This window comes from Symphalangus syndactylus, chromosome 2, assembly GCF_028878055.3.
Source record: "Symphalangus syndactylus isolate Jambi chromosome 2, NHGRI_mSymSyn1-v2.1_pri, whole genome shotgun sequence".
Classification (NCBI taxonomy): Eukaryota; Metazoa; Chordata; class Mammalia; order Primates; family Hylobatidae; genus Symphalangus; species Symphalangus syndactylus.
In genome coordinates, this window is record NC_072424.2 from 27666188 (window position 1) to 27679616 (window position 13429).

The 13429-nt window shown below is 46.8% G+C and overlaps 1 protein-coding gene across 4 annotated transcripts in view; it reads right to left on the reverse strand.

The window, feature by feature from the left end:
• The window catches only part of RBM20 (RNA binding motif protein 20), a 225009-nt gene that overhangs the window by 13098 nt on the left and 198482 nt on the right, over window positions 1-13429 (reverse strand). For all 4 annotated transcript variants that reach the window (XM_055249444.2, XM_055249476.2, XM_055249468.2 and 1 more), the window contains 3 exons: window positions 8159-8263; window positions 6401-7061; window positions 4740-4874 (listed from right to left, as the gene is read on the reverse strand). In XM_055249444.2, coding sequence (XP_055105419.2) covers window positions 4740-4874; window positions 6401-7061; window positions 8159-8263 — 901 coding nt within the window. The remainder of the gene's footprint in view (window positions 1-4739; window positions 4875-6400; window positions 7062-8158; window positions 8264-13429) is intronic.

The window sequence follows — 13429 nt, forward strand, 5'->3', positions numbered from 1 at the left end:
GGGAGCTTGCACTTTGTAGGCGATGCTGTTTGTTTCTACTGAGAGCAAGCCTTGGCAGGCTTGCGCTGGCCAGGGTCATGCAGAGCTGGCCTGGATCTCGAGTGCAGTGTACTTCCCCAGCCATGCCCACCCCCGGTCCCCGAGCAACGTGACTGGCCTCCCTTTCCTCCCAACTGGGAGCCCAGTCCTTGACATCCCTTATTTCAACTCTATGCTTTCCACGGGACAAAGCCAAAAAATTGTCTCTCACCTCCCTAGAAGTCTCCATGCCAGTAGTGATCAGTCCTGGAGGGTAAAGGGTTATGAAGCCCCAGTGAGAGGAGCCATAATAGGTCTTAAATATTTCATGAGTGAATAATAATAACAGACAACCCTTATTAAGTACCTCCCACTGGAAGCCACTAAGACCTTACCAGTATTTGTTCGCTTAATCCTCAAAATAACTCTGCATAGTAGCCTCCTATTACTATGGCTGATTCACAGATGAAGAAATCCAAGCAGAGAGGTTAAATAAGTTGCTCTTTGTCATCCAGCCAGTAAGTAGTAGACGGGGGATTTAAACTCAGGGAATCAGATTCCACAGACTGTGTTCGTAGTTTCTGCACATATGTTGCCTTTCCTACACTGTGTTGCTGCCTGAACTGAAAGAACCCGGAGGACAGAGTGATCTGAGATCAGAAATCCTGAGTTTTTTTTTTTTTTTTCTTTTCCTTTTTTTTGAGACAGGGTCTCACTCACTCTGCTGCCCAGGCTGGAGTGCAGTGGCACAATAACGGCTCACTGCAGCCGGGATCTCCTCCCAGGTTCAAGCAATCCTCCTACCTCAGCCTCCCAAGTAGCTGGGACTGCAGATTTGCACCACCACTCCTGGCTAGTTTTATTTTATTTTATTTTTTGTAGAGACGGGGTCTGCCTATGTTGCCCAGGCTGAGAAATCCTGAGTTCTAACCTGCATTTGCTATGTCATCCTGGGTAAGTCTCTGGACTTCAGTTTCCTCACCTGTCAAATGCAGAACCTCATACCATACTCCTCCTTCGGGGACCAATGAGATAATGAGTCTCAAAGCTAACTGAAGACTATTAACAAGTACAATCTGTAAAGGCCCTGAACTGAAAACAACCCAAATATCTGTCAACAGATGAATAAATAAACAGAATGTGATGTATCCATATATGCAACGCAATACTCCTCAACAATAAAAAGAAACAGAATGGCCGGGCACGGTGGCTCACACCTGTAATCCTAGCACTTTGGGAGCCTGAGGCAGGTGGATCACCTGAGGTCAGGAGTTCAAGACCAGCCTGGCCAACATGGTGGAACCCCATCTCTACTAAAAAAGACAAAAAACTAGCCGGGTGTGGTGGCAGGTGCCTGTAATCCCAGCTACTCCGGAGGCTGAGGCAGGAGAATCACTTGAACCCAGGAGGTGGAGGTTGCAGTGAGCCAAGATCACACCACTGTACTCCCACCTGGGTAACAAGAGAAAAACTTTGTCTCAAAATAAAAAAAAAAAAAAAAAAGAAAAAGAAACAGACTACTGATCCACCCAACAGTACAGATGAATCTCAATGATGTTGAGCAAAAGAAGCCAAACTAGCACATACAATATGATTCCCTTTATGTAAAACTCTAGAAAATGCAAGCTAATATTTAGGGACAGAAAGGAGATCCTTTACCTGGGGGTTGCACTGTGGGGAGGGAGGGGTTACATGGAAGACAGGAAATTTGGGATATGATGAACATTGTTCCCAGTCTTGATTGTGGTGATGGTCTCACAGGTATATTTATAGGTCAAAACTGATCAAACTATGCACTTGATGTGCACTTACTGTATATCAATTATAACTCAATAGAGCCAATTTTAAAAAGGCAAGATACTATTTTCCTCCTAACTGGTTGGGAAAGATTAAAAACTGATAAAATCCAGTGGGAGGTGGATATTGGGAACTCTCACTCAAGGTCGCAGGGAAGACTGATACCATCTTTTTGGAGTGCAATTTAGTAGCAATTATGAAAATTTAAAATGCAAATACATACGACCCTACAACCCCCTGGCTAGGATGCTCTCCCACAGGAACACTGGCATACACATACCACTGAACAAGCACATCTGAAAGGCAGCAGAGAACAGAAGCTAAGAACATGGCTCTAGAGTCAGATGACTGGGGTTTGAACCTGACTCTGGTTTTTGCCAGTTATTAGCTGTGCGACTCTGCATCTCAGATTTTTTATCTGTTAAATAAGGATAAAAACAGCACCTACCTCATAGGTGTTTTGAGAGGGTTAAATGGGATAATACATGCAGATCAATAGGGATGGTGCCTGCATGGGGAATGTTAACAATAAAAGCTTAGCTATTAAAATGGGAAAAAGAACAGACAGCCTAACTCTTCACCAGCAGAGGAAAGATCACTCATGTATAGCATAGCTTTTACGATGGAATATTTGCAGTGGTTAAAAAGAATGTGTTCTCTATGTACTGACATGAAGAAATGTCTAAGACCTGCTACTAAGTGAACTTGCAGAACATTATGTGTGTAGTGTGATCCTATTTTTGTGAGAGAAAAACTGGGCATGACAGTGGTAGGCTACCTCTGGAGACTGGGGAGAGACTCGAGGGAAGAGATCAATCAGACCTTTAATATTGACTTGATATGGTTCTTATTTTTTGAATTTGTTACAATAATCTTTCACACTTTCTATAATGAAAAATAGTAATAAAACACAAATTACAAGGTAGCAGAATTTATTCTTAATTTTTGCTAGTATCAATTAGGTTCCAAGTTCTTGGATGATAAGAGACTTGCGTTATATTTCTTGGTTACCCCAGAGTGTCTAGCACAGTACCATGTTATCCAGCAAGTATTTGCTGGCTGACTGAATGCATGAAGGAGCCCTCCCTTCTCCTGCAGAGTGGCCTTTGTTTTCTAGAGCTAAAATACCCAGGGTCATCTCAGTTTATTCTAAGGTTAGTATTTCTTTTTCCTTCTTTCTTATGTTTTTGTCTTGGGAGATGCTGTGCAGCAAATTTATCCCTTAAAAAAAAAAAAGGAAGTTTGCTCTCCAGATCTGACTACAAAAATGGTACACCTGGAGGAAATAAATAGTAAGAGATTTTTTTAAAGGAGAAGGGAAAAAAAGAGCAAGTTGGATGGAAAGGATGAGCCTCCACACTGACCAGCCTCTCCCTGCATGGTCAGACACATGGTCATCAGGCATCAGATGACCCGTGCTTCTCATGCTTCCATGTGACACTTTCCCAGGTGACACTTTCCCGAGCTCTCCTTCTGAGCAGCTGCTACTACTACTTTATCTAATTACTTTCCGACCTTTCAGAGCTAATGCGAGGACTCAAAGATGATGTAGGCTGGAGTTGCTGGGTTAATGGTTGTGTCAGAATCTCCCAAGGAACTTTGTTAAAAGTGCCTTCACTCCCTGCCCTGAGACTCTGCTTAACTCTCCTCTTTGAAAAGGGATTCATTCCTAGGTGATTCCATCAGTAAACTCCCTCCCGACTTCATTGCCAACACTTCCACCACTGAAAATATCACTGTCTAAATTACAGTGAGGAAACTAAGGTTCAAGAAGGGGTATGACTTATCTGAGGGCACACAGTCACCCATAAGTAGGAAGAACAGAAACCTAGGTCTCTCTGTTCAATACTCTTTCCATGAACTAGGGGGAGTCTGCCCAAACACATTCTATTCAGCATCATTGCCTCAGAAAAGTTGGTCCTTTGAAGAGAAAAAAAAAATGTATCACGAGGTCAGGAGTTCGAGACCATCCTGGCCAACATAGTGAAACCCTGTCTCTACTAAAAATACAAAAAAATTAGCAGGGCGTGGTGGCGGGCGCCTGTAGCCCCAGCTACTAGGGAGGCTGAGGCAGGAGAATGGTGTGAACCTGGGAGGCGGAGCTTGCAGTGAGCCGAGATGGTGCCACTGCACTCCAGCCTGGGGGACAGAGCCAGACTGTCTCAAAAAAAAAAAAAAAAAAAAAAAAAAAAAAAAGTAGCATTGTTCTGGGAAGGGCTGGAGCAATGAACAATAGCAGACGAGGTCCATTTTTGTTGACTTTAAGGAGGCTGCTGGGCATCTGCTTTCCTGCCCAAATAAAGGCTAGGCTTAAAGGCTCCATGTCATCAAGAATAAAGCATTCCCTGACAGGAAAAACAGGACTTCTTAGCTCTGGGTCCCAGGGCAGTGTTATTCAAGGCCTGTTTTCATGGAGTATCTGGTCTACTATGGGAGACTGAAATTGCAAGAAACTTTACAGCTGCCCCTTGCAAATCTAGGTTATTGCATCACACATTTAAAATAACAATAGGCTGGCCAGGTGAAGTGGCTCACACCTGTAATCCCAGCACTTTGGGAAGCTGAGGCAGGAGGATCACTTAAGCCCAGGAGTTGAAGACCAGCCTGGGCCACATATGGAGACCCCATCTCTACAAAAAAAATAAAAAAATAAAAAAGCCGGGCCTGGTGGTGTGCACCTGTGGTCCAAGCTTCTCAAGAGGCTGAGGTGGGAGGATCACTTGAGCCCAGGAATTTGAGGCTGCAGTGAGCTGAGATCATGCCACTGCACTGCAGCCTGGGTGACAGAGCGAGACCTTGTCTCAAAAGAACAAAAAACGATGTCAATAACAAAATGACAAAAAGCCCTCTCAAACTCTTGAGGTTGCTATGGAACTGTTATTTCCTAGACCTGAATTTCAGGAAAGACTGTGTGTTTTGCTTACCTAGAGGAATGCTAAGTTCACTGAACACATCCTCTGGTTCCCAAGAGGGCAAAGAAAGGGGCTGTTTCAGTTCCACTTCAGTGTACTCTGGTGACCTCACCTCCAGAGATTTCATTTCCACATACCTGGAGTTTTCTGCAAAACATGAACCAAGGCAAAAAAAAAAAATGAAATACAACATGCCTCAAAGAGTCCCTGAAATTCTATCCCTGCATAGTATGATTGGGAACTGTCCCCCTTGGACTGCTTAATCACATAAGGCTGGGGCAATGGTTGCTAATTAGAACCAAAGCACTGTCATTAGGAGCTTTTTCCACTGCCAAAAGAATGCCACACACAATAAAACTTGCCGAATCTTTGTGTTTGGCCCAGGGGGATGGGCTGCTGAAGCCTTCAGTTGAGAAGATCCACCCCTCACCCCCCATGCCTCCCATTTCAGTATCATTCCATCTCTGCAGGCAGAGGAATTACTGACGGGCAAAAATTGCGCTGACGTCCACCGAGGCTAGCAAAACAGGCAATGCCATTCTCTTCCCAAGCTTGTCAAGCTGTTATTAAATATGAACCCCAAACACTGGGTCAGCTAATGAGCCTCTAACACTGGCACATGTTGAGACCTATACTGCAAAATAAAAGGGGCTTGATTGGAGTGAGGTGAAGATTTCACTGCTCCTTTATTCTTGCCTTCTCTAGACAGAGCCTGGGCCTCAGGGTTTCTCTAGCAACAAGAAGGCATTTCACGGCAGGGTTTCCATGGAAACTCAGATCCATGCAGGTGAAAAACAGCTCAGGTCAGCTTGACATGGAAAAAATCCCAAGCCTCCCAGTTACCTAACGGCTCATGCCACCCACAGGGCTCTGTGTTGAAATGTTCATTTTTAAGCCTTTCCTCTGTATTTTCTGCCCCCGACTCTCACTTCAACCTCTGGTGTGCTACAGGCATTCTGTAAAGCAAATCCCTAATTATCTTCACAGTGAGAATCTTAAAGGCTACTCTCCCTCCCTCCCCCCAAACCCCTTGATGGATCTTAGGTTCCACTTGGCAGAGAAGACGGGGCTTAGCCTATTTTAAACTCTCTCTTTCATGATGTCACAGTGCCGGGCATAGGCACAAAACATCACCTCCAATGGAGTGAGAGAAGATCCTGAAACAAGTCTTCTATCACCGTCAGACCCTAGCAAAAAATGGGTCTGAGGTAGTAAGAAGGGGAACACCCTTTAAGGATCCTCTGTTCCTTCTCCTTCCACTCCTTTCTTGCCTCCCCTACTCCTGCCCCCATCACAGAAATAACAGCCTGGGTGGCCCTCTGCTATGCAGGCATGAGGCTCCTCCTGATCTCCTTTTGCTGATAACTCAGTCTAATTTTAGTTATCCAAGACAATCTGGGCTCCTGTAAATGCAGAGAAGTCTGCCCTGAGTTTGCTTCTCAGAAAACATGCAGCCTCCTATCTAACTTCCTTTACACCACTTGCCTAAAATCGCTAACAGTTTAGCCAGGCTTTTAGAGGCTTGCCTTTGTTGCTAAATCACTTTCTGCACCCACTTTAATGCTACTTGAAACCTTACTTATGTTCATTCCAGCCTGCACATGCTCATACTTTATCAGGTGAGCAGGAGTCCAATCAACCCGACCACCCGTGAGGAAAGGGGAGGTAGTTACCCGGGGTCAACACTTCTTGGCAAGCTTGGCTTTGGAGGTCGGTTTCGATGGCGGGGCTGGCTTTCTCCTCCAGGGGGCTGCCTTCACAAGCCCCATCTTCGGGGGTCCCCCTGGTCTTGCAATCATTGACAAATGGGCTTGGCTGCCGGGCCCTCTCCTCTGCTGGCTTAGGGGAAGACATTTGCCGTACTGTAGGGGCTGGATGAACATCTGAGCTCTCCACTCCCTTTGCCTCCTTCTCATAGCAATCTGAATCCTCCAGGGAGAGGCCTGTCTCACTTTCAGCTGGCTTCCGCTCAGCATCCAGATTTAGGCCAGGCATTTCCACGTCCATGTCACTGGGACAGCTTGTGGAAGCAGAGGGCAGTTCTCTGGGTGACTTGAGGCTGATTTCTGCAGCCCCATTCCCTATGGCCTTGACTCCCTCCTTGGGGAAATCCTGGGCCAGGTCTAGGTCTAAGGTGGTTGTCACACACAGACATGTTTCTGGGCAGATTTTGTCTTTCTGGTCAATGGGCACAATTTCTTCCAGCTCTGGGATGTCTGGTTCCATGACAAAATCTTCTTCTTCCCCCACCTCGTCCACTGTCACCAGCTCCTCCATGTTAGTGGGATACCAGCTCTCCCCCTCTGCCTCACTTTCACTCTCCCAAACTTGTTCCTGTACAAAAATGCAGAATGCAGGTCAGAGGGTGGTTGAGAGCATTCAACTGGAAGGCACAAGACTTGGCCATTAGGACCCCTCAAATCAGGAAGAATCTGAGCATTCTTACCTCTACCTGGTACAATTACTGCGAACCACTCAAGTCCCACAGCACCAACTCATCCTTAGGGTGATGCTCAAAGTTTGGAATAGGCCCTTAATGCTTAATCCACCATATTTAAAGTCATACAAAGAATTTCAAGCCCTAGTAGATAATAGGTGCTCAATATACAGTTTTTGAATGCATGAATAATGAAGTTATAAACTCTAAATACTTACTGGAGCATCTTTCTTGCATCTGGGTCACCACTAAATGTAACTGCAGCAAAGCCCCTCACAAAATTCCCCCCAAGCACCCTCTACCAGCAGGGGTACATACACTTCCACAGCCAAAGCTCCTACTAGGCCCCTTCTAGAACTTTCCCCTTGGCATCTGCAGCAGCCCATGGACTCCTGACTCCACAGACGGATTTAGGAGATCAGCTTCCCTGCCAGCGATACTCATTTCTCCTGCCTCTCCTGACCGGAAAGGCACGAAGATGGCCCTGTTCCAAGGACATTTCTTTTTGTTGTGGCAGCCCCAGCCCAGGAGAACTGTAACTGGATTTTTCATTTTAGTTAAGTAAAACAATCTATACAAGCACAGTAGATGGCTTGTTAATCCTAGGGTCTGGGCCTGCTGAAGTCAGGGTCCCAGCTTGAGTGCCCAAAGCAGCTTCTTGCCCCATCCCCGCCAAGGGACTTGTCTATTTTGGGAGCCTGGCTCTGAAGCCTGAGTCTTTTTTTGGGCACATGTTTTCTCGTAGGAACACAGCCAAGTTGCTGGAGAGTGAGCAGAGCCCAGACATGTGGGTAAAGATCGCTTTAGTAAAAACTGTCTGAAGATTCCAGGCACAGCCACTCCTCCAAAGTAGTGCTAGGAGGACTGGTTCATTCATGGAACTAATGGTGGTGTCTCAGCCATATTCCATCCAGCAGGACATCACCGGGCAAAAGGGGGACTCCTGTGACTCAGTCCTTCACGGCAGAAGTGCAGAATCTGAAACAAACTTTACCTTCTTTGTCCTTGTGTTTTCTGGATCAGAGAACTCTGCTTCTTTCTCCTGTCTGCCCACTGATTGAGGGCTTTCTTCCATGCCCTCCTGTTCCTCTTTTCCAGCCTTACCAAAGGAAGAACAGAGCAAACAAAATCAACAGTGAGCAGTGACAGGGAGAAGAAAAACAGAATGATATTGAATGCAGGTCCCAGCTCTCAGATGGGTTTGACATACAGCATTTCCTTTATCCTCCCAGAATCCCTCAGAGGCAGCTGCTATTAGCATCTTCATTTTATAGATTAGAAAACTGAGGTTCAGAGAGGTTAAGTAATTTGCTCACAGTCACACAGACAAATGGAGGCAGAGAAATGTCTTGAAGCCTGGCCCGATGTCTTTAGGGGGCAGAAATACTTGGCAAACTGGGTATTTTTTGCAGAGTAGAAGCAGCCAAACTTGAACAGACTTGGGCCGGCCAAGACCCCGGGGTTAACCATCACAGTGACATTTCCCCAACAGAGCCATCTTGGCTATGAAAAAAATCATTCAGGACACATATAGGTAGAAAGGGCATTGTCACCCAGTCAGAGTGCCCTCACACCCTTCTTTTGCCCTCTATCCTAGAGCCATAGCCAAAACTAACACTCCCTTTCCTCCTTCCTTGTATTCCCTTCCCCCAAATCAGGGCCCTTACAGTAGTGTGCATGTCTGTGAAACTGAACAATTGAAAGCAGGTGTTTGGTTTGAGAATTAGGGCCTCTAGCCAACCTTTAAGACAGGGGTCAGCAAACTGTAGTCTGCAGGCCAAATCTGACCTGCAGCCTGTTTTTGTATAGGTTGTGAGCTAAGAATGAATTTTACATGTTTACATAATTACGTTGTAAGTGATTATAGAAGTACCCACATAAAATCCTCAATTTTGCCTCTTGGCCCACATAGGCTAAAATATTTACTATCTAGTCCTTTGTAGAAAACTTTGCCAACCCCCACATTAGGAGTTTCTGGGGGATATTCTCCCATGACTTAAACTTTGGCCACCAAATCAATGACTACTCCTGGGCTTTCTGAGGGGCAAGTTGCAGTTCTAGGACATTCTTGGCTGAGGTTGGTTTGAAGTAAACCACTCTAGTTCTGATTTCTTAAAATCAGACACACCCCCTTGAGCTGGAGCAGAAGCTCAGGGCTGACTGGTTTCACCAGTTATTACCAGACAGGGACACATGGTTCAAAACCTCAAGTCCTTTCTGTTTCCAGTGTTTGCTGTGGAAGATTCCACTGAAAGCCTTGCTGAAGTCTACTGCACTAGCCTGAGTATAAAGCAGCTACAGATACCTTTTTAGCTATTATAGCTTCTACCAACAGGTGACTTTATTTTTATCTCCCTGAATCAACTATCCATGGCCCTCTCTTTTCAAAATGAATAATCCTTACCCTTCCCAAGCAGTTCCTGCAGCCACACTCCCAGATCAACACAGTAAAGGGACCCCCTTCAGTTCAAGTTGGGAGAGGCAGGGACAGTCTTGCTAGCCGGGCTGAAAGCCCTCCACCAAGCAGACCCCTGCTCTTCCACCCTGCAGGCAAAGGAAACAAGCTTTCAGAGCTTCCCTTTGCTGTGGGATCACTTCCAGGAGACAGCAGCAGCTTAAGTGGAACAGATGGGTGCAACGGGTGCCCCCAGCTGCCCACAGCAGCTCACAGACTGAGACTGAAACACCAACTGTTGCAAGCAGGGCTCTGCCACCACAGGGCCCAGGCTACCGAACCACTTCCAAACTGGTCTCCCACTTCTGCTCTGTACCCTCCCCCAAAAATCTATTCTTCCCAAGGCAATCAAGAATGATCATTCCAAAACGCAAAAGTGATCACATCCTCACCATATTGTCTTTTTTTTTTTTTTTTTTCCTTTTTTTGAGACGGAGTTTTGCTCTTGTTGTCCAGGCTGGAGTGCAATGGCACGATCTTGGCTCACCGCAACCTCTGCCTCCTGGATTCAAGCAATTCTGCTGCCTCAGCCTCCTGAGTAACTGGGATTACAGGTGCCCACCACCGCACCTGGCTAATTTTTTTTTCTTTTGTATTTTTAGTAGAGACAGGGTTTCACCATGTTGGCCAGGCTGGTCTCGAACTCCTAACCTCAAGTGATCTGCCCGCCTCAGCCTCCCAAAGTGCTGGGATTACAGGCGTGAGCCACTGTGTCCAGCCTCCTCACTGTATTTTCTTGCTTAAATACTTCATTTGCTTCCGCTGGCAGTTAGGATAAAGGCAAAAATCTTCAACCTGCCTACAAGGCCTTGCATAGCGTAGGCCCTGTTGACAAGTTGGCCTCACCTCCTGTTACTCTAATGCCAGCTCTCTGCTATGGCAACGCTGGACCCCTGGAGCTACTGGAGGCCCTTGTGCATGCTGCTTCCTCTGTCTTCGCTTCCTTTTCACCCAGTCAATACTTACCATGCCTCCAAATCTCAATAGGCACAGCCTAACCCTGAGAAGCCTCAGATTTATCACAGGCACTCACAGCATTGTGTACCTTCATCTCCTTCTTAGCACTTAATACTCAAGCTCTTCTGTTCATTTAAGAAATCACTGGATTAGCATTTCTCTCACTACACTATAGCTCCATGAGCCCAGGGGTCATTTCAGTGTCACTAACTGTAGTCCCAGTGCCAGGTACTCCACAAATATTGGTCAATAAAAGAATGAAATTGGTAGAAGGGGGTGGGGTGAATAACAAGTTCTCACCTGCCTTCCTGCATGGTTGGGTCTTGTCTAGGCTCTGAAGCTTAAGGGTTTTAAAAATCTTCACCTCTTATGGATTGGTTATACCAGGGGTTACACTCTGGGGCTTCTAGATGGCATCTGGCCCACAGGTATGTTTTGGTTTATGCTAGACATTTGTCTTGCTCTAAGAAAAGGGAGATTTCACAGCGTGGCATGCATTCCTGCATGGCAGCCGTAGAATGGAGCTGAGCAGTGGCTCCGGCCCCACAGATGGCACCACTTTCTCAGTCAGCCATGGTCCCATCACGCTGGCCTGGCTCCACTTGTCATTAGCCTGGCTTCCCTTCCCTAGGCACTTGGTCCTGCCACTCGCGAACCCCCCTCCCAGTAGGATGTAGCAGTGTTTCTTCCCCATGTTTTCCTTATCTGTGACTTGATTTCTTTCCTCCTCTTTATGGTCCTGTGGCCAGGATTGGGTCTCAGGTATGGACGTGGCCACCCATCACCACGGAGCAGCAGGCACACTGGCTTCTCAACCATGGGCACTGTCTCCAGAGAGCTCAGGATTTTTTAATGAGCATGAGTTCTGTAAAGTACTACAAAAGCCTTGTGATCACACCTATTTTACAAACAAGAAAAGTAAGGCAGAAGAAAGCAGGGTCTGACCTGGTTCTCAGAAGCCAGGCCTTTGCCTCCAGAGTCTGGGTTCCATCCATCATACCTTCAACAGGTACTCACTGGACACCTGCTCTGTGCCAAGCCCTCTTCTAGGGACTGGGAACACAGCAGTGAACACAACAGACAAAACTTCCTGCCTTGTGAAGTTTACACCTGGAGCTGGGGGTGACAATAGACACTAAGTAAAATAAAGACATTAAGTGATAGGTTCGAAGGTGGTAAATGCCACCAAAAACAGGAAAGCAGGAAGGGAGAGGAGGGGGTTGAGGTGTTGAGATGGTCTGCAGCAGTGGGGAGTGAGAGGAATGGGTTGGGGTATTGAGATGGTCTGCAGTGGTGGGGAGGGAGAAGAGCAGGTTGGGGTGTTGAGATGGTCTGTAGTGGTGGGGAGGGAGAGGAATGGGTTGGGGTGTTGAGATGGTCTGCAGTGGTGGGGAGGGAGAAGAGCAGGTTGGGGTGTTGAGATGGTCTGCAGTGGTGGGGAGGGAGAGGAATGGGTTGGGGTGTTGAGATGGTCTGCAGTAGTCGGGGGGAGGGGAGGGGGTTGGGGTGTTGAGATGGTCTGCAGTGGTGGGAGGGAGAAGAGCAGGTTGGGGTGTTGAATTCATATGCAGTGGCCAGGGAGAATAGAGAATGTGGCCATGAGTAAAGACAAAGGAGGTGAGGAGCAAGCCAGGAAGACTTGTGGATCCTTGGCAGCAGCAACGCCTGTAAAGACGCTGAGGGCGGGAGGTGCCTGGTGCACTGGAAGAACAGCAAGCCCTGCTGCCTTCATTCCCAAGTTCAGTTGCCACCTGTTACCTGACTCCTGGGGCAGCCCTGTGGGGTCTGGGCTTTTCTTGAGTTCATCATACAGAGTTTGAGGACAGTGCAAAATACTCTGTGTTCTGCTGTCATTCCAACACACAGTGTTGGACTGCCTGGCTCCAAACCTAAAGAAACAATCTGTGAGGGGCCCCAGTAAGTCCCTACTGACCCCACTCCAGGGTTGTAAGAGGCAGAACCAACTTGAGGGACAGAACTGTGGGGAAACTCTTGGGGCTTTCTGAGATTCTTTTTCCATCAGGGGTTCTTTGGCTGACACATAGTGTCACCTTAAATGAGCAATGTTATACAAACTGATGAGAGTAGGGTGGTAAACAGTAGAAGAAATGAGGTTGCCAGAGCAGTCTCGGGAGTGTGAGTAGAAGTGCAAGAAGCAGCTCCACCTCTCAGCCTTGAGGGAGAGAGGGTTGGCAGGCTGATGGTATCCACATGAAGCCCAGGCTTTCCTTGAGCCCCTGCCAACTCTTGCTCTCTGCCCATCATCCATCACCAGCAACTTGGACACCTCCAAGCACGTATACTTTTAAAAATATCCACTGGTTCACCAGGTCCTTGGGATCCAGTTCAAGTCCTTGGTGAGGCACACGTGTCTTCCGTGAGTCTCACTCTCTTCCCTAATCTCATCTCCTGTTCTTCCCCCTGCTGTGCCAGTTAGGAAAAATTGTGGCAGACTTTGTAATGGGCAAAAAAAGCCTACTGGGTGTCCTTTCGCTGGAATGCTGGGCATTTGTCTAGCACATCCTTTCAGGGCATCTGATTCTATAGAAGTCTGAACCTTTCATTATCTTGAACTGAACCATTTTACAACTGTATAAGTTGCAGAAATCAGATCCTAATACAAATGATTCTTATTCCTAGAGATGCACATGAATTGTCTCTGCTGGAGATGCAACCGATTCCCTGCCCCCTGGGGAAGGGGCCACTTTTACACCTATTAACAAATTCATTTTAGCATTCCTGATTGCCTGTGTATGTTGCCTGCTCTTTGGATTCTCTTTTGAGTTGGTTTTTGCATCTCATGATGCCCTCATTAATTAATGAGTTGAATAAAACCTTTGACATGTATTCATT